The sequence below is a fragment of the Podarcis melisellensis genome (assembly GCF_964234715.1).
Source record: "Podarcis melisellensis genome assembly, chromosome: 12".
Taxonomy (NCBI): Eukaryota; Metazoa; Chordata; class Lepidosauria; order Squamata; family Lacertidae; genus Podarcis; species Podarcis melisellensis.
This window is the reverse complement of record NC_138544.1, coordinates 16,185,901-16,207,445: the sequence shown is the minus strand read 5'-3', so window position 1 is coordinate 16,207,445 and position 21,545 is coordinate 16,185,901. Positions and strand designations below refer to the sequence as shown.

The following is a 21,545-nucleotide window of genomic DNA, read 5'->3' as shown; positions in this document are numbered from 1 at the left end:
AGATATTATTCTTCATGCTCCTCGGAGAGGTATATTTTTATGAACTGTGAATCTTTTTTCTCAAGTTGATCACAGGAGCAGGCTGTGGTTAGTGTGTGTTTTCTCCACTGACGGACCCACTCCCCTGTCTGATTCTTGCTTTCCTCTCTGTTTCATTATGTTCCCATCAAAATATTTTGAGAGGGGTTTTTTTTTAACCACTCTTCATTTTATGGAAATCTATTTTTCATTATGAGAAATCCCCCCCTCCACACAAACGAATGGAAATATTACCATACACAGCAGTGTCTAACCAGAATAGCTAGACATGCCTGCAAAAGAACAAGTTGGAATCTCCTGATATGTCCGAGCAGAGAGCAAAAAATGTTCAAAGATTTTTTCAGACTGCAGACATTTGCCTTTAACAAAGAGAAAAACATTAGTCCCCTACATGGCTAGAGGATTGAATGAACTGATAGTGTTTAATTAATCTTAATCGTTTAAAGGCACGTCACCAAATGCAATATTACATTGGCCTATATGTTGCTGTCCTGTTTTACAAAATGTTTTTGGTCACACACAAAAGCCCGCATGCACTAGATTTTAGTGGGCAGGTATAAAAGGGTTTTTGCTTTGCTTTTCTAGCTGCAGGAACTTGCTCCCAGGCCAGCTTGCCAAAGTACTTTCCGTTGATGAGGGTGTGCGTTGAGTGTTAAGTGCTGCAAGTTGCTGCCAGGAAGAAGCCAAAAGCCATTGTCCTGCCACCTCATTGTGTACATGACTTTTGCTTGAATGCATGCAGTTGCCCTCTCTTGGGCTGTAGCCAAATGTTTAAAGCATATATAGAAGGAGTAAGCTAAAATGACATGTTCCAGAGTGCAGTTGTCTTACAGTGATTCCTAACAGAACATTCTTTTAGCACTTCAACAACAAAATCTCCTGGTCACTTAGGGTGAACCATAACAAACCGTATTAAAAAGACAGAGCTGGGATTTCAGAGGAACAAACAAACCACATTGAAGGAATACGACGAACCAAAGAACCAAGCTTTCCATATTTTCTAACTTCTTTTTCTAAGATGTGTTCCATCATCATGGGGTTCAGAATATATATTTTTTTCAGGATTAAATTGGTTTGCATAATAGTGGAGTCTGTATGATTTCATCTCTCTCTCTCTCTCTCTCTCTCTCTCTCTCTCTCTCTCTCTCTCTCACACACACACACACACACACGGTTTTTTCCTGTACTGCCTGATAATTATTTGTACAGCTCTTAAATATTATATTCAAGTGTTTTAGACACAGTGTTGCATATGCTTAGCTTAGTATTGTCCAGTAAACTCAGTGCAGAATCTTTGTTGGTAGAAAGTTTGGCAATTTCAGCCCTTATTCAGTTTCTCCTTTCATTTATTTATTGGGATTTTGTACCCACCCTTCACCCCAAGATCCCAGGGTAGGTAACAACAGTTAAATATGTAGCAGGTTTTCAGAAGTAACAGCTTGGACAAACTGGAAGTTTCCCATTTGAGCATACATCTGTGTGCATTCATTGCAAGGGAAAGTTGTCCATGCGTCTGACAATTGGTTGCCGAGCTCTGCAAGGAGATTGAACTAGTATGCTTTTTAAGGAGTGAGGTTATTGCTGTGGAATTGGATTGTCTTTCGCTAATGTTCTGCTATACTGAGGTTCAACAGCATTCATGTAATTAGCAGTTTCATGAATGTGTTAAAGCAAATATTTTCCCAATGCAAATAGCAAGCATGGGGACAAATCCGTCTTGCGATCATAGTGGGGACCCCATGCCAAGGGCTTCATTGGGCCCCCAGGCCTTCCGTTTGCCATTTTAAAAACTCATTCATGGACCTGAGTGAATGGCATCTCATCTTGTTTGGCCCTGTATTATGTTTGTCTTAAATTGTTTTAATCTGCTAGAGGCTGAGAGGCAAGGGGAAAACATATTTAAAGAAAATATCCAGCATGAAGCACTTGGAAGTCCTGCTGACTTCAGTGAAAGAGATTTCAGCACGTTGAACTCAATGGCCTTGGAAGCACTTAACTTGATTCCATTATGCTATGAGTAAATATAATTTTTAAAATATTTTTGGCTTGAGATATCTTCACTGTCGAGCTGTGAATGGCTGCTCCATCCTAAGCCATGATAGCCAGAATTTTAGTAGAAAGGGAATTGCTTTAGTGAAGGGAATTGAATGCCTTTCTTCTTTCCACACTTACAGCTGTAGTAGACTAAGTCAAGACCTTTTTGTATAATGGGCTTTGTCAATATGCAGGTAGTAACGTCAGAAGTCTGGAGGATAAACTAAGCTCTCGGTTTTAAAAAAGATTTTATTATCACAGACAAATCCTCCTCGAGGCGCTGCATGAAAAGGCACAGCAGACAAACTCCTTAGAGCTTGGAACATCCTAAGTAACTTGTTTTTCCCTTTCCCATCATAAGTCAGTTATTCAGTAACAGCCAAAAAGAAGGATGAAAAAACCTGGCACCTTGCAGCCTGACACAGCTAGTCTTCCAGAATTAATTTTCTCCGATTGTCCTATTCACAGATGAAACCCCACCATTAAATGAGATTTAATTACTTTCAGGCATAGACCGGGGCCTGTGATTTCTATCAGCTTTTCAGCAGCGTGCCGTTGTGCGAGGAGCCATTGCTCAGGAAATGCCATCTGCCTTCCAGCACCTTTTGCTGTGGGGTCGTCTGTCAATTGGGATGTGTCATATTCACAGCAAGCGGCCTTGCCTTCCGCAGCGTATTAACTCGCCGGCCCACATTTTGCTAATGCTAGATTGTCTTGGGGCGGGGAGAGGGGATGTCATGGCGAAGCTTCCCGCTGTTGAAAACAGCAAGGGAGACTGTTTGCTTCGCATCCGCATGGTAATAGACATCTTCCTGATCTTTATAGGAAGGGGGCACTAGGGCACATGGACAGAAGAATCCAGGTACCACCAATTTAAGCGTTAGTGCGTTGCAGTGGAGTGGGGAAGAGCTGAGAGCCTGGAGACGAGCAGCTACCAGTTGCAATAGATTGTCCCAAGATAGACGAATGCAATGTAAGACAGCACCATACATAACTTATGGTTACATAAGCCCAGAAACTGAGGTCCAGCTCCGAGGGCCTTCTGGAGGTTCCCTCACTGCGAGAAGTGAAGCTACAGGGAACCAGGCAGAGGGCCTTCTTGGTGGTGGCGCCTGCCCTGTGGAATGCCCTCCCATCAGATGTCAAAGAAATAAACAACTATCTGATTTTTAGAAGACATCTGAAGGCAGCCCTGTTTACGGAAGTTTTTAATGTTTGATCTTTTATCACTTTTATCACTTTTATCACTATTATTACTATTATTACTATTATTACTATTATTATTATTATTCTGTTGGGAGCTGCCCAGAGTGGCTGGGGAACCCCAGCCAGATGGGCAGAGTATAAATTTTTGTTGTTGTTGTTGTTGTTACAGTAGTTCCCAAATGTTTTTTTGGGGGGGTCACTGTACCTTGGTTTTGTAAACTCATTCCTGGTGCCCCCTGCCCTACAAAATGGATTGCTCAGAATAGCTGTTTGAACAACCCACTAAGGAAGATAACAATAACCATTAATTGCACATTTATTCTGAAGCCAATGAAAACTAGTTTAGTTCCACAAAATTGATGAACTTGATGCAGTGATACCAGCTTTTCAAAGTAGTCATTTACACCTCCAGCCCCCCCTCTCCCCAGTCACCTCCTTGCTTCTTAGTGCCCCTCTAGGTAACACCCCCCCCCCAGGGGATGGTACCACCCACTTTGCCTACCACTGATCTAGTAGATTTTGCATGTGTCTGGTATTTTGAAGAGCTAAATACCACCAAGTAGGACCTATAACAAAAAGTGGCAGGGTAGAGCGTTCCTGGTCCGGATACTTTCTACACATCTCCCTTCCATCTAGTGTTCCATTCACCACCCAACAAAAGAAAAACACAACCTGCCAACTATTGAGGATATTCCGCTTCTTTCTAAACATCCCCCACCCTGCTTCTGCAAATCCTGTGGTTCTACCAAACCACTTCTCCCTTATGGGTGGTTTCATTTTGGCCAGTTAAGGAACCACTTTCAGGAGAATGAGCTTCACTATTAGCATATATTCTATTCTTTGGGAGAAGAAAAAGCTAAGTAAACCCATCATAAATCTGTGGAGTCCCTAAGATGGTTGGATAGCATCTTGTATGCCTCCTTCCAGCAACTCCTGCAGCCCGGCTGGTGCCAGGTGTATTGCTCTGCTTTCCTTTGGATTACATCAGCAAGGCTGAGAGGGGGGTCTTGTCGTCTGGGCAGCCCAGGACCTTCAGACACACTGCCCAGGCTTGCACCCAGGAGAGGTCACTTTGGTGCTGCTAATGCAGCAAAAACAACGCAGGAGGCAGCACTTACGAGTTACCGATCTTTGCAGCCACAGCAGGCGCCGTGATTCTTCAGCGGTTTGATTTCACTCCCGGAGGTGCACTTCATTGTGTCTCAAGACCGATGAATGCCAACCAATTTGTATATAGGATTTACTCTTAGATCCTAACTTAGATCTGCCAAGGAACTCAAGGCAATGCAGGTGGTGTCTCCCCTCCCTCATTATATCCTCATAACCCCCCTGTATGGTGGTCCCAAGCTCATATCTGGAGCTGCACAGCTGCACCTGCATCTCCCGGTCCTAATTCAATACTCTCTAACTGCTACACCACCCCCAGATATCCGAAACCGCTCCTAGTTTTGATATGTAAACCAGATTACTTCCCCATTCATTCTTTGAATACAGTTTTTATCAAGTGCTATTACCTTTGTGTGATTTAACTCAGGCTTTTAAGCAAGGAACACCCCCCCCCCCATTTTTGTTAGCATCTCTATTGTAGCATTTTTAAGGTCACTTCTCATTACCATAGAAAGTGCTTCTTTTGAGAGTGTGATGCTTACGAGTTTTACTTGGATTGCTGGGGAAAGGGAGTACAGCTTTGGCTTTTTTTGCTCTTCTCAAGGATCTATCTTGTTTACTGCCATTGTATCCTCTTGGCAAAGCTCAAAGTGGAGCTCTCTTTGAGCAGTCAAAGGTCTGGCTGCGTTCAGTGCCAGAGTGTTCCCATCTGACCACTCAGTGGCATGCCGTGAAATGTTTGCAAAGCTCTTTGGGGCCAAAGTCGCCCACATCAAATTTGACACCATATGCGAAGCAGGTCAGAGAGGGGTCCTTCGAGCACCGAGTGTTCAGCGCTTCAGGGATCAGTTTCAGTTGTGGCCTGAGGATGTGGCCAGAGTACTTTCAGGGTGAGGTTCATGTGCCTTTTTGATCTTGGTCCATCCTACCTTGTAGAAACTAGTCAAAGAGGATTAACTGGGTTGGTCTACGGCAGTGGTTCTGAACCTGTGGATCCCCAGATGTTGTTGGACTACAACTCCCATCATCCCTGAGATCTGGACCCACAGGTTGAGAACCGCTGGTATAGGGGGTGGCTAATGCTTCGCTGCAGAAGGGGCTGGGAAAATATGCAAAAGAAGCATACAGAATGCTTAGGGCATTGAGGGGAGGGGAACACCACAGAAAATTCCCGTTGCTGGATTTTTAACATTAACGGTCACAAATGGCTCGGCCGAGTATTCATTTTCTCAGCTGAAGTATATTAAAAATCCCAACCAAGCAACTCTGCAACAAAGCAAGCAGGATGCCTTATCTCGACTAAGTATTGTATATAAGCAGATGCATTACGTAAGATTAGTTTTGAGGATCCGATCAAAGACTTTGCAGTTAGGAAAAAAATAGGAGAAAGAAATTCAAATATAAATAAAGTGGAAGTATACAAAAACAAAAGATCATTTTCCAACTTTCCGGAAGAATAAGAAATCAAGATAACAAACTTTTTGTAAAAGAATGGAAATGGTTTATTGAATATTTACAGATAAATTGCAAACAGATAAAAACATTAGCAGGATTATTGTAATAACCTGCAGTTTCGTAAGAGTATATATTTACAGTAGATAATTAAATGAGCAAGTGAAATGAATTTGGATATGCAGAAGATATTAAATAATAAATGTAAGGAACCGCAGAAAGAGGGGAAAGGAAGTCTAATTTTGAAATTGATTGTAAAACTAATGAAATGTACAAATTTGAAAAGAATGAATGAATGGATAAATGAATGAATGAATGAATAAATCATACAAAAATATCAATATAGCCTATGATATCACCTTTCCCACATGTGTGTCCATTCGGCCACTTCAGTTAGCAGAATTGGCACTACAACAGATGCCACTTAAAATACCTTTTCTGCATTTGTAAGAACTCTGTTTAGTGTGGCAGCGTCTAATCATTGGAACTCCCCGCCTTTTGAGATCATGCTGGCACCTTCACTGTATTCTTTTTGGCGCCCGCTGAAAACATTCTTATTTAGACACTTAGAAGGTTGAAGCGATGTTAATCTGTTTTGGTATTTTAACTTTTGTACGTTTTAAAGTATAGATGTGAATTTTTCTTGACTTTGCTGCTTTATCTTTTGTTATCTGCTTTGAGGATTTTTATAGTCAATTATTTACAAAATTCACAATCATTTGTTTAATAAATGAAGAATTATAAAACACTTTACACAGTTTCCAAGATTTGTTCTGCATATAGTGAGCACAGCAGAACAGAACACCTCTTCTTTCCAGTGGTGTAGCGTGGGTTGTCAGCACCCGGGGCAAGGCAAGTAATTTGCACCCCCTAACCCGTGGATTTGCGCCCCCTAAACCTAACCCCCAGATGTTGTGCCCGGGCCCCCCTGCACCCCCCACGCTACGCCACTGCTTCTTTCTGATTCTACATTTACCATAAATTGCAGCACAATAACTTGAGCAAATTGCTCCAGGATAAACGATTTAGTCCAAGTCTGATGGGTCATGAATTCAATAGTACTTTGTATTCTGCCTTCTTCTGATAGTTTTACTATTAATTAATGTAGCGGTGGCTGCTGCTGCTTCTTTTTTAAAGGCTAACTAAATGGAGCAGCAAAGCTGCCTAAAGGAGAATTTGAATGCCATCATTCAGCTCTGGAGATTTCTGTTACAGGGATCGCACAACATTGTGCAACAGGAACTGAATTAAACTTGTTAATAGTTGATCTGGAAGTGTAGCTTCATCGTGTTGTCGTTCTGAATATATTTTACATTTGAAAGATATACTGAAAGCGTCCAGTGGTTTGCTGGAGCCATGGCCCTTCCTTCTGCCCGAATCACTTTCCTTGCCATTTCAGAAGCACAGCATAGAACTGTCCTTTGCAGCAACAAGCATGACAAAACAGTTCTGTGGTCCCATAATTTGGTGCTGGTTTTGAATATATAAAATCCCAGATCAGACAGTGCACTCTTTCTTTCTTTCTTTCTTTCTTTCTTTCTTTCTTTCTTTCTTTCTTTCTTTCTTTCTTTCTTTCTTTCTTTCTTTCTTTCTTTCTTTCCCAATTAATTTTTATTGCTTTTCAAAAAACTTAACAAATTAACATCAAATTATTTCAAATTTAATTCAAATTTAAAAGTTGATTTCCCATCCCGCTACATTGATGTTCCCTTCCTTAGTTACTGCTCAACGTTGCATACATTTCCTATCTCCATTGCAAATAACCTCCCTGTAACCTCACTTTGTTGTTGTTCTCTTTGCCATCTGGTGGGAGGGCGTTTCACAGGGCGGTGCCACTACTGAGAAGGCCCTCTGCCTGGTTCCCTGTAACTTGGCTTCTCGCAGTGAGGGAACTTCCAGAAGGCCCTCGGAGCTGGACCTTAGTGTCCGGGCTGAATGATGGGGGTGTAGATGCTCCTTCAGGTATACAGGACTAAGGCTGTTTAGGGCTTTAAAGGTCATCACCAACACTTTGAATTGATCAACTGGATGGCGTTCATTCAAACCTTCATGCCTACTGTGTTTGCTTAACTTCCCTCATTTTTCTGCCTTCTTCTTTTCTTTCAGCAAATGAAGTTGGTGGCAGAGTCCCTGAAAGAACAAGCAAACTAGGATGCTAAACTGAGCAGCTGCAGAAGGATATAGACTACACGAGAATTAACAGCAAGACATGCATGGTATTTGTACTACGTTCTAGCACTCCACAATATAGCCTTACCTATCCTTATTCACCACCTTATTCACCACTAAAAGTCTCATTGAAAGAATATTATTATTTATTTTCCCCCTCCACATATGCTGCCTGTGCCAGCTCTGGTTTACCATCTAAATAGCACCAATGTGAGGCAGCAATACTTAATGCACAGCTTCATATCCCCCAAAGCAGTTGAGCAATTGCATCCTTCTGCTAGAATATCTAGTCATCATTATTTTCTGTAAGCGGCTTATTAGATGGTTCCCTGCATTTATGAAGGAATTAATCCAAGTCTTGTTTACTGTAAAATGTGATGTATAAATCTGTCCTATAGGACCAATCCAGCCCAAGGTTTTGGATCTTTTTCAAGAAAAAAAAATGTGTACTGTAAAATGTATGAGACTGAGTATTACAATATTTTAAGCTTAAAACCTGTGCCTTGTCAAGTTATTAATTTTAAGGAGCTGGGCAGGGAAGAATTCAGCATGCAGCGAAGCTCACTCAACATGATGCATCCTCACTGAGATGTACAAATTTAACCCTGCTTGTATATTCTTTCCGCTCATCATTCACTTCCATTTTGCCGGGTCATGAGATATAGGCTGTATTATACAATGGTTTTATCTGACCAGCAGGAGAGCCATTAAAAATATCTAACCATTGTGCATCTAATTTTTCCTGTGTGTACCAAGATCTTTCTTTGTGGCTTTCAGGCTTTCAATTTTGAGAACTTTTAACCCAAGATCCTCACATTGACATGGCATGAGGCCAGTGATTGTTTTCTAGTGCGTAGGTGTGGCCTGCCCTAGAGGCGAAACTTCCTTCTCTGGAAAACCTTTTGAAGTCTAGATAAGACTCTAGTTCAATACTGTAGCTACTAAGACTGTTGGACTTATTATATAGTAACATCTGGTATTAACAATGGTGCAGATCAAAGTCCAGCATGCACACCAACTTTCTCCTAGCACTGCGGTCACAACCCAGACAGAAGTAAATTGTCTGGGTTCAGGGCTTGTTTATTGTTTATTGTTTTACAATGGTGTAGTCACAAGGCTTGTTTACTGGGCTTGTTTACTGGGCTTCCCAACTAAACAGCAGTTGGGAAATCATTTTGATAGCTCAACCTTGTTTTGCAGGTGCATTGAACCACAAAGTGTTATAGTCATACCTTTTGTTCCTTTCAGCCAGGAGCACGGTGCCGTCTGCCCCTCCATAATAACCTAGGTGCCTTCATCAGATGTTCAGCTTTAATTAAACAGACAGATGCAACCAAAATTTCTACAGACATACATAATTTTATTTGTATGTCTCCTTTTTACCATGCTTAGGGAGGCTTACAACGTAAAACAAATGCATAGCTGCAACATAACAAAAGCAGCTATAAACAATAAAAAGTATTTTATAAAATATACAGCCCAGTATTTCCAGCAAGAAAACTTGCTTTTGCCATCTGGTGTTCTGACCAAACATAGGATGACCAGCAAGCCTGAGGCACTTTTAGAGTAGTTAAATGAAACTGTCTGCCAGCTGAGCCAAACTAAATGGTCACACTTCCACCATTCAGGCACTTCTGTTGACCTCTAGGCCTTGCCTCACTTGTACTGCTAGTTAAAATGAGCCTAATAAAGCCGGTTGAAGAGGGTGTTTAACATGCTGTGCAGTTGCACTAATAATAATAATAATAATAATAATAATAATAATAATAATAATAATAATAATTTCTTCAGTATTCTGTATTCCAGCATTCAGTGTATTGTAGTCCAAAGTCATCCAGTTGGTTAGACTTAGAGCATGGTGATGTTAATGGCAAGGTTGCAGGTTCGAGCCCCATATGGGACAGCTATGTGTTCCTGCATTGCAGGGGGTTGGACTAGATGATCCTCAGGGTCCCTTCCAACTCTGCAACTCAACCACGAGAGAACAGAAAGTGGCCTTTCATGGTTTTTGAGAATTGCCCTTCCTTACAGCCAGGCAACTTTTCTCAACCATGGTTCTTGGTAAACTTTGAAGGGCAAGAGCTCAGCAGAACATGCCCCCTGGCCATTCCGCCATAGTGTGCGTCCACCCCCACTCCTAAAAAGACCAAGAGAGCTATGTTGCATCATTATAGAGAGAAAATCAGCCATATGTATGCAGCGTTCTGCCCAATTTATTAGGATCAGCTGGCAGGCTGCGGAAAAGCAAACCGACATGGGGCAGTAGAATGGTTAGAGTGTAGGGTTTTAGCTTGGGAGACTTGGGCTCACTTCCCTGAAATCTTCTGGCTGCAGGAGTCCAACTTGGGAACCCATTAAGCTTTAGATACATATCCACAGGCGGCTGAAATACAGCTCCTAGCTTTAATTAGGTAAAAAGACAAGAATCCAACTTGCAAAGTAGCACTGAAGACTTTTGCCGCCCAAGGCAAAGGGCGAGAGGGCATCTTCCCTTCCCCTTCCACCAACACAACCTGCCTAGACTGGCAGTTAATACATCAGCCCCTGTGATGATGGGGCTGATACTTTGGCAGTCATGTAATTGGTACATAAATGAAAAAAGTGTCCCCCAGTGAAGCAGCAAGCTATTCAAGCACAGAGCATTAGACTAATAGTTTGAAGTAGGAACCCATCAATGAAAAGTACTGCCTACCCGCCATGTCATTATTTTGCTCATTCTGTTTTCCTCTACCATCACACAAAATACAGTAAAACTTGGAAGCCCCATTTCTACCTCATTCGCTTGCCAGAGCAGAGGGGAATAGGCCCAGATCTGTGGTTCCTTCACTTTCCTCCTCCACTATATCACTGGTCAGGAAGCATTATCTCCCTGGTAAAATTGTGCGTAGCAAGCAAATAATACTACATTTAGACATGAAGACACTTTGCGGAAAAGAGAAGCCTCCTTTCCAATGTCCTCTACATTTGTGCTTTCAAACGAAAACTTAATATAAACCGTATTTTCTTCTTGCAATCAATGCACTATTCGGAGTTGCACATCTGGAGGGGGCTGGATAAAACCAAGGTCAAATTTAGCAGAAGTTAATACGCAAGGGCAGCGCAAATCCATATATGCCCACTTTAAAGCTTAAGCAGAGGTCAAAGGAGCAAATACATTAGGATAATATTACGCAAGCTGAAATTATCAGAAATGCACATGGACAGGAAATCGGGAACCGGATCAATCACCTCGACATAAATTCAACTTGGTCCATTTCAGTGGAGCGTTATGCATCCTCAGAAATACAATTTGTTGCATTTTCTACAATCTGAACACAGGCACAATTAGTTCTGTGGCTTGCATGTTTTTGAAAATGTAAATAGCCACAGCAGTGATAATTATTGTGATAATTAACAATGTGATAATTATCGGGGTGGCGGGGGGGGGGGAGAGAAAGTTTAACCTTTTCCTTGCCGGTTGTGTAGCCCTGATGGAAAACACAAGTTTGAAGCTATTTGCATTCAAAAGAAACTCCTAGTGGGTGCTAGCATGGGATTTCCTCCCGAAACCATAATGGACCTACCACAAGGAATGTCAGCATGGTGCTTTGCAGAAGTTGTTGATCCCATCAGCTTCAGTAAGCATACCCAAGGATCAGGAATGAAGGCAGCTGTAGATCACCAAAACCATGTTGGCTATCCGTGACAGGTTCAGGAGGACTGCAACAGGGGAGGAACAGGGGAGGAAAGGATTAAACTCCCTTTCCCTGTGTCAAGGGCCAGGAGTCAGCTTTGCCTGCTGAACAGCAGCCTGAAGGGGGAGAAGGCAGAGTGACTCCACCTGCAGCTGATCAGCCTTCAAGGACTCAGAGGAGAAGGCACTGATGAGAACCAACTGGCTCCAGCCTTCTTAAGCAGAGCTTCCAGCAGCAGTCAGATGCTGGCAACAATGCATGGAGTTTCTGGCCTGATCTTGCTGCTTCCTGCTCGTCTTGACCCCAAGATCATCGGATTCCCTGACCCCTGGACCATTTGACCACGTGGATTGCTGTTTGCCCACCCCTAGGACTGGACCTGACTTTAGATGCTGACTCTGCCTCCAGGCAAGAACACCTGAGAGACTCTTCTGGTTGGCTGGCCTCCAGCTCCTCTGAGCTCTGCAATCCTGGTACGTTTTGGCCCTTTCTTCAGTAGTTGCGTTTTGGGATAAATGCATGCGTGTGTGTGCGCGCACGCACACACACACACACACACACACACCTCCCCACATATTTACTTTCGGTTGTTGGTTTTATCTTCAGGGTGCAGAAGAGAAGCAGCCCCTAATTTTGAGGCACCACCCCCATTCCATCTTCAGTGGAAAACCCTTTTGACTTTTCCTTTCCCCGAGGCCACCTGCCTAATCTGCAATATTTCACTTTTGCATCTAAAACCAACTTAATGCAAAACTTTGTATTGTTATGTTCTACAATGATAAGATTTTTGTTTTCCAAGGAGCTTTAGTTATTTTAACCAAGGCAGGTGAGATGGTTCGGATGGCAGTATAAAAACAAGTTAACTGTTGATATTTAAGCTTAAAGTTCCCAGTGAATCCTAACTGTATATGAGCAATCTCTCTCATACACTGGTATAATCAGGTTACAAGGTAGAACTGGCAATCGTAATGCCATAGCAGCAGTGGTTACAGTCCTTTATATACAGTGGTACCTCGGTTTTTGAACGTAATCTGTTCTGGAAGACCATTTGAGTTCCGAATCATTCAAAAACTCAATACAGAAGCCTCAAAATGGAAGCCACGTTTCATGTTCGACTTACCAGGCGCGTTCAAAAACCAAAGCATTTACTTACGGGTTTATGGCGTTCGAAAACCGAGATGTTCATCAACAGAGACATTTGAAAACTGAGATGCCACTGTATATACATGCAAATTTATGTATATCGGCCACTTGGATTCATTAAAACAATTGGGGGGGGGGTCACATTGAAAAGAGGAAGTGGAGATTGAGTAAAAAAGCCAATGACTTAGAGATATATGAAAAAATTGCATTTTTACCCTTCTCCATGATTGTAGCTAGCACTGCTAGAAGGCAAAACAGTGAATATTGAGGGGTGGGGTTTTTTTGGGGGGGCGTGTTCATTCATGCATTTTAAACGCCTCAGGATTGGCTTTAGCAGCAGCCAGAAGCATATCCATGCTTGCAGAATATAAGATATATTCATATTAGCTGTCAATTTATTGATTATGCCCACAGACTTCACATTAAAATATTATACACTGTACAGAAACAGAATACAAATTCATCAAATATCTCTGTTAGCAGCCAGGAAAACATGACATTGATTTTCTCTGGTAGCTTCATTACTCTCAACATGAATTTAGCTAGTTTGTGTCATAAACTTTATATTCAAAGGTGGTGAAAAATAACATTCAGAGTTACAGTAGCCAGGATGCCGAATTACTAATAGATTATTTGATTAAATTGTATTGTGTTTTGTAGAATGCAATTTTGTGTGTGTGTGAGGTCTGTTGACTGGATTAATGAACTGATTCATATCAACTATTTTGCCCCAATGTTCATCTGCACATAGAATTTTCAAGGGGACTGACAGAAATTACCCTATTTTTCGTCCCATAGGACGCTCCGTCCCATAGGACGCACCTAGTTTTTTTGGGGAGAAATAAAGGAAAAAATTTTTCCCTTTATTTCCCCCCCCAAACCCAGGTGGGGAAACCGAACCAGGTCAAGGAACAGCGGGATGCCGGCGCTGCGCCTCCCTGCTGTCCCCCGAGCTTGTGGGGCTGGCCAATGTCTGCCTGGCGCGCGGGGCGCTCTGCTTCAGCGCGCCCTGCCCGCCGGGCGGCAGGCTGCTATCCGCAGTGTGGGAGCCCTGCGGGAACTCCTGCAGATCTCCCCACGCTGCGGATGTCTGCCCGGCGCGAGGGGCGCTCTGCTTCAGGGCGCCCCTCGCGCGGGACAGCAGGCTGCGGATGTCTTCCTGAAGCCTGGAGAGCGAGAGGGGTCGATGCGCACTGACCCCTCTCGCTCTCCAAGCTTCAGCGAAAGCCTGCATTCGCCCCATAGGACGCACCCAGATTTCCCCTTCATTTTTGGAGGGGGAAAAGTGCGTCCTATAGGTCGAAAAATACGGTACATGAATCTAGAACTTTCATGGGAGTTTTTCCTGGAAAGTGCCCTTTACCCAGAGGCCATTTTATGAAAAAGCATTTTAAAGCAGCATCTCTTCAGCTGGTGAAGCTGCGCTGAATATTTTATTCTAAGCCATTTCAGATGACTTGACCCAGGGGCAGGGAAGCAGAGAGACAGAGACGCAAACTCCGTGTGCAGTTCTCACCCATATGCAGAGGGTAGTTTTGGACTGTAGTCAAATCTGGATTGCAAGCCCAAAGGTGGAAAATTGCAGTACGGTTTGAGGCAGCTAACAGAATACTTAGCATCCTTCCAAGCTCTTTCCTAATAAAGTAAATTTGTTTCTGTTAACTCTGGACTGGCAGGTGGCTTCAAAAAGGTTGTGATCAAAAAAACTTTGATTAATCCATGATACCCAGCCCTTTTATTTTCAAATATAATTTCTCTCTGCTATTGATGTCTACACCATGTTATGCCTGTAAGGACAGGTGTGTGTGGAAGATGGGACTTGCAGACATCTCAGGATGTCAAATTTGTTGCTCTTCTGACCACATTTGTCTAAGTGCCACCACAACCTGACCAAGTCAGATAAAGTCGAGTATTTTATATTGTCCATTAGCTCCGTGTTCTTCAGGCTTGTCTTATGAATGATTGAGTTTAAAAAGTTAAATTTTAAACTGCAGCTATTCCATTTCTATAAAGAATGCTCATTTCCAACCTTAAATGATGAATAAAACTTATGTTTTTATTTCATTTTTTGTGGCATTCGTCCTAAACAAATGTGAAGTCCTAACGTTTGGAGCCTTGGGTGAATTGCTAGTAAATTCAATGCTGTCATACCCATTTCCAAGGAAGGTAGTATACAGAGTATAATCATCCAATTAGCACTTTCCCCAAATTTTTGCATTTTAAAATATGGGCTTTGGAGCCTTTTTTTTTAAAGGGGAGCAAGAGTCCACAAACACACCCGTACAGATTTTTTCCTTCCAGTAGTCTCATCAAAACTTTTTTTTTCAAGTTACAAAACACAATGACTAACACCCAAAGCAATACACTTCCTGTTCACATGAGTGGTAGATAAAGAGCTAGCAAGAGTCTCTCATGCTCTTTAGAAAACTTCAGAATTTGCCATAATTTTTCCTGCACGTGTAGTTTCCAATGCGTGACCACATAGAGAGCCACTCTAAATGTTATCCTGTTTTTTACTTCTGACAAAAAGTCAAAGAACATGAGCTTCTGGTGTCCTCAGGGCCAGAGAGCGTATAAAGTTGACATGGACATCATTTATGCACCAATCAAGAGGTCATTTTTATTAACTGGATTTTTTTTTTCATTTGTCACACACCATGAATGTTTATACAATGAAGAAAGCCAAACATCGCTGGAAGCAATTGACAAGGATCAACTGGTATTTCTGTACCCTCCCCCTAATACACGTAGCTTTTCTCCATTTTATTCTGCTTTATTTTACTAATTGTAAAATTCTGTGTCAAGATTGTCACTTCTTAAATACAGATAAAGTTGCTAGAGGTACATTATATACACATACAGAAAAATACAAGACTAGTTGCTTTCCACAATATTTAATTTATATGCTACGTTGACTATATGCAACTTGTAAAGACAGATTTAAGGGGTACAAGAAACTGTTACTTGTTCTATAATAGTTTGGTCCAATATATTTCAATGTAGTGGTTATTCTCTCCCTCCTTTTAACATGACGTAATACAACATACAACACATGCACAATCATTCACCGGTGAATAAATGGATTAAAAAGACAACACTCAAGCTAACATCTGTACACCCAGAGGTTCAACCAACCATACACAACTAAATAAGGCTATGTTACAGCTATGCAGCATAAATGGTCAACACTGCTGTTCTAAAGTGAGCACCGTATATACACATTTGTATATAAAAAACAGAGGGAATGAAAAAACGTCTGGGATTAGTCAAAAGGTGCCATTCCAAGGCTGTACATAACGTGTGGAAAGAATATTTACAAGACTTGAAAATAAAAAGCTGCAACAGTTTATTGCCAATGCCCTTTATAAACTTTCTCCTACTTTTTATATAGATGCTCTGTTCACCGTCATCTGTGAACTGTCCGTATTTCTGGCCCTTTGTAAGATCCCTGCTTAAGAAAATTTCAAAGAAATAAGCGCTATGGCTTCGCCGGCATGCCTGTTCTTGTAGCTTTCAACTGTGTAGATATCATACATGTATGATAGGCTGTTTTAAAACTACATTGCAACATAAGCTTAAAAAACAAAACTAAAGCAAAGTGTTTCATTCGTAACTTGTTTTGCTGGGAAAATATATTCCCCTCCTAAGCTTGATAATAAAATAGGCTTGCATGATTGAGATTTGCAGCCTAATTCTGAACATGTTTACTTGGAAGTAAGCCATGCTGAACACACTGGGATTTACTTCCTTGTAAATATGCTTTGGATTGCATCCTTTGCCACACTAAAAGAAGCAAACATGAATGTATCGTAACCAAAAACAGTTCTTTGGTGCTCTACAGTCTACAAGGTAAATGAAATGCATTCTACTTGACCATTTTGCTAGCATTTAGATACTAAACTGTGTAAAGTCTCTTAATCAGTGCCTGCCTGGGTTGTTGCTACATAATACCATCAATACTTACCAGCATTGCTTTGAAGACCCAGCGCACAGAGCTTGAAAAAATAACATTCTCGTCCTTCCCAAAATTGGGAATCTGCAATATATTTTATTCTAGATAAAAGTTCAAACAAGTTCACCTGGTCAAAAGTTTCCTTTTGTACATTAAAAATGCCAGCCTATTTATCTGCTGACATCTCAGTAGCAAGGGGTTAAAAAAAGAGAAAAACGAAGAGCTGTGCAGAATGTAAAAAGAAATTGATCCATGCAACTTGTGTTGTCTGTCTCGATTTGGAGAGAGAGTTATGGAAGGGAAATAAACAAGACTGTTATACCCCAAACTAAATTTTATATTGGAAAAAATTCTTGAAATTTGCAGTACATGGCACGTTTTGAGATCTGTGGAGTGTATTTAGGATGCACAATGTTAATGCACTCCCATTAAGATCCTTTCTGATCTGAACAAGACCACCTATTCAAATTCTAGCAACTGTTTTCTGCTCTCCCTAAATTCACTTAAACAATTGGTTTAGATGACTGGATACAGTGCTGCATTTTGGAACACACTTGATATATCCCACACTACAGGGACACCCATCTTGATTGGCCTGTTCATTTGTTTACATGGAAATAATGGAAATGTGGAATTAAGATGTTCAGTTACATCCTTCAGGTAATCAATCATATTTAGAGCAGGCTTCAAAATGCTGTGGGGTAGGGTGAAAGACAGGAGGAGGAAACTTTGTTAAGCCTTTTACTATGCTTATGGCTAGTTAATTTACAGGAACTAGCTTACTGGAAAAGACCTCTCAAAAGTCACACAAATTGGTCCAATTTAAATAGTCTTGCACTGTACCCAACAACTGCCATAATAATAGACTCTAGCAACAGATGTGTTCTCCCTTAGATTGTTTTTCTTTTTTAAATACTCCAAGCAGATGACTTTATAATTTTCCTTTGTAATACAGTTTTTAAAAGATTGTCTGCATGTACAGTTTTTCTCAGGGGAAGTTGCCTTAACTATTCCCACTCCCCCCATCTTGTCTGTAACAAACCAAGATCTTCAGCCACCACTTCCTGCATATTATAGTTTAAGACAAAAGAGATGTGGGGATAAAAACTATAGTTCAAGATCTCTTAAATTCTCAGTGCATCCTTGCTTTGTACAAGCCTTGGAAATCTGAAAGCTCACAGAAGTTTTCAGCATCAAAACATTATTGCTTTGGTTCTGTTGCAAATACACAGAATTATGCCACATCTCACATAGTTTAGGAAACACAGAAGATCAGAACAAGATTGGACATTTCACAAAGAAACAAAAGCGCTCTCTCTCTCTAATTTAAGTGCAGAATGTGAAACTACTAAGTGCTTCATTTACACTGGATTCGGACACAAGCCTTACTGTAATCCAGATTTTCTATAGTAAAATTATAAATGTAAAAAAGTACACAAATCCTGTTTTCGTTGGGAACAAAAAAAAAATATTGGCTAGCAGCATGCACAAAATCATGCATTGTCATTTCAAGCAAACTAAATTAAAATGTAATAAATTACTGCTCAAAGCTCATTTAAAAATATTAAGACAATGACAATGAAGGGTTTCAGTGAAATAAAGTATTCACAGCGCAGAAAAGGAAGATTGGTGATGTCAAGTAGAATGAGTTAAGTCTGATTACTGTCAAACAACGTGACAGCAAGTAGCTTGGCCAGCGGTACACAGCAATCCCTCCTTCGGGTTTCGCTGAATATTCACAGATATAGTTTTTTCACACAGAGGTAGTTGGAGCACGTTATTTTTCAAGTTCTTGCTCTTTATCCGTTCTAATTCATTTGCAGTGTCTGACATCTGATCAGAAAAGAATTTTATACTGCCCAAGGACGAAGCTGGGTTTACATTCCCAGAGGAACTGATGCACATCTTCCACATGGATTTCTCCTGTACCTTGACGCTGGAAAAGGAGATGGTGTTTTGTGGATCAATAATGTATTTAGTGCTACTGTGAATCTGTGAACCTAAACAGAGGCTCATTAATTTGAGGCTTTCCACCAGGTCGCCTGCGCTTCTTGAAGACAACTGCATTGAATTTCCAGATCCAGCGCACCTGCGAGTGGAACCCGAATTGTTATTCGTGCTTCCGCTAGAACTACTGGAAGGACTTCCGCCCCCTTTGTTGTTGTCGCCAGGGCTCGTTTTGTCTACTCCTCCGTTTCCATTGCTTGGTTTTCCTTGTCCGCTGCCGTCTCCCTGATTGCCAGGAGGTCCCTCGCTACTATCCCGTCTGTGCCAGGAGTAAGTAAACCCACTGTCTTTATCGAGACGCCGCCTGCTTTCGGAGTCGTCGTCGCTTGTTTCTGAGCTGCTGCAGCTCGATCCCCGACCCTGGCTTTTCCTTCGGTGGTAGCGCTTGTGCACGGTGCTTGGCGAAGCAATGTTCATTTTTAGACGGCTAAGTTTGGGGGGCAAGTTCTCATCCATGTCAAACTCGTCGTCCGACTCCCCTTCCTCAAAGATCTGATTCAGGACCGGGGCGCTTTTCCGGGAAGTAAGACGGTTTGTAACGGAAGGCTTGCGGCGCAGGACCACTTGGGTTGAAAGGGAGACTGGTTTTTTATCTTCTTCGTCCTCCTCCTCGTCTTCTTCCACCCTAAACAAGCACTTCCGACCGCTAGTTGTAGGTTTTAAGCTCACCGAAGGAACGACGGAAAGTGCTGGTCCTGCTAATTCAGGAATGTCCTCCTTCTTTGATGAATCATTAAGTGCCTTGCTCCGGTGACCATTAAGAACATTTTCAGCACTGCGAGCTGGAGACTGAGGAACACCTCCATGGGAGAGAGGAGAAGCTGTAAGGTCATCTTCCAAGTCTTGAGGGACATCGATTTTGGTTGGCCATGACTGCCTAAGAGAGGTGCAAAAAAAAGAGGAAACAGAAGATTTTAGTAAAAGTTTTAAAAGCAAAGCTCCTCTCACTGTAACTTGGAAAAATGTAAGGCGGTTTTAAAATTTACCAAGCAGGCAAAGAATTAAATTTGTACATATTGGCCAAGATCCAGAGATCTTACCAATTAGTTCTGCACAACTGATGTAGTTTTGGGTTGAGGTTTCTCTAGCAGCAGCAGCAGCCAGTGGCAAGCCTCTCTGGGGGTTCCCTCCCTGTGAGAAGTGATGTTACAGGGAACCAGGCAGAGGGCCTTCTTGGTAGTGGCGCCGCCCTGTGAAATGCCCTCTCCTCAGATGCTAGGGAAATAAGCAACTATCTGACTTTTAGAAGACATGTGAAGGCAGCCCTGTTTAGGGAAGTTTTAAATGTGTGAAGTTTTATTCTGTTTGTAATGTTCTGTTGAAAGCTGCCCAGAGTGGCTGGGGAAACCCAGCCAGATTGGGGGGGGGTGTAGAGTAATTAATAATAATAATATTTTACTGAAATATTTTCAAAAGGTAATTTGTGATCTGGTATGGCAGTCTGCTATGTAAAGGGGAAAAGCAGAAAATTCCAATAAGCATGCCCACGCCCAAGATTACAGGATTCCAGTCTTTTTGAGTTTGTAGCTGCCCTGGTAAATGCCTTTTTGAATGGAAAGATGCAGTTTTAATAACATTTCTTTTCAATGGCATTTCCATCTGCTTTTTAAAAAATATTAAGGTGTATATCATTTTATGCTGCTCAACCTTAAAAAAAAGATTTCAAGAAGTCACTATCTGATAAGTGGCACAGAATACATACAAGTCCACTTTTTTAAAAGGCACAATATTTACAGAAGTTATGTAGACATTCTCGGTTTTAGATGAAGCAAAGTTAAGGCAGGAACAGACATTCTTTGCTGCTCTGAATATGCCAAAGTAATACTGGCAAGGCAAATCAAAATTTTAAAAATATTATCCAGAGCAGGTTCCAAAGCCATTGCCATGAATGCCAGAGACTTTCAAAGAAATTGTTCATTCAGAGTATTCAGTTGCAGGCTGGCAGATAAAAAAAAAATAGCTAGAAATCAGGCCAATAAGAACCAATTGCACAAAGTCACTTAACAAAGTGCACAGCAGATATCCCAGTGTCCCCTTGCACACAGAGTGAGACCCAGGTATCAAATAATCCTTGAAAATACATATGTTTGTGGAATAGTACATTTCCAGTCCAAGCTTCCATGGTTGTGGTAATCATACATTTATATTACACATAAATCAGCTTTGCTGAAATTTTTCTCTTAGCAATGTATTTAAACTTTTTATATCCTACATCACTTCTGACTGATGCATCTAACAACTAAGCTAAAAAACTATCTGTCCAATTACTTTTCTTGCCTGTCAATTTCAAGTGTGGTTTTCCAGAATTTGTATCCATGCAGCCTCGTCAAAGCATATTCATTCAGAATGAATAACTCTCACTTTAGCAAAACATGCCTTACTCCCAAGTGTGCAAAGGTTGGCAGCTGCAATATTGGAGTCAAACTAGATGCAATTTTAAATACACTTAAATATTTCCATGCTTACAATTGGCAACATAATCTCTCCTGACCTCATCCTGAAAACAACTAAAACTAGTTTGGGACCGCAGGACAAGGGTTATCCTTCATTTATGGTTTTCCTTCTAAAAATCACCCCCCAATTGTAGTTATTTGCTCCAATGTTGTTGTTCTTTAAAAAATTAACAGAGCAAATACAGTCAGAAAGGATGCTATCATCACAAAGGCAGAAGTGTGGCCAGTCCTAACATGGCATTTAAAAAGCACACAGAAGGAAAGGCACATGAACTTTTGCTGGTTATTGTCTTCATTTTGACAAGGCTT

At 41.4% G+C, this 21,545-nt stretch overlaps 2 protein-coding genes and 1 long non-coding RNA gene across 5 annotated transcripts in view; 2 read left to right on the top strand and 1 right to left on the bottom strand.

Moving 5' to 3' along the window:
• Positions 1–8,743, top strand: part of ANO10 (anoctamin 10) — an 84,016-nt gene extending 75,273 nt beyond the window's left edge. The window contains exon 12 of the mRNA XM_081883101.1: positions 7,945–8,743. Within this exon, the coding sequence (XP_081739227.1) occupies positions 7,945–7,989 (45 nt within the window). The 3' untranslated portion in view covers positions 7,990–8,743. The remainder of the gene's footprint in view (positions 1–7,944) is intronic.
• Positions 8,744–13,158: 4,415 nt separating this feature from the next.
• LOC309353654 lies at positions 13,159–17,682 on the top strand. Its single transcript, XR_014161979.1, has 2 exons — positions 13,159–13,613; positions 14,150–17,682. It is a non-coding gene; the product is annotated as an uncharacterized lncRNA (long non-coding RNA).
• Positions 15,419–21,545, bottom strand: part of SNRK (SNF related kinase) — a 27,153-nt gene continuing 21,026 nt past the window's right edge. For all 3 annotated transcript variants that reach the window (XM_081882962.1, XM_081882963.1, XM_081882964.1), the window contains exon 7: positions 15,419–19,660. In XM_081882962.1, the coding sequence (XP_081739088.1) occupies positions 18,442–19,660 (1,219 nt within the window). In that variant the 3' untranslated portion in view covers positions 15,419–18,441. The remainder of the gene's footprint in view (positions 19,661–21,545) is intronic.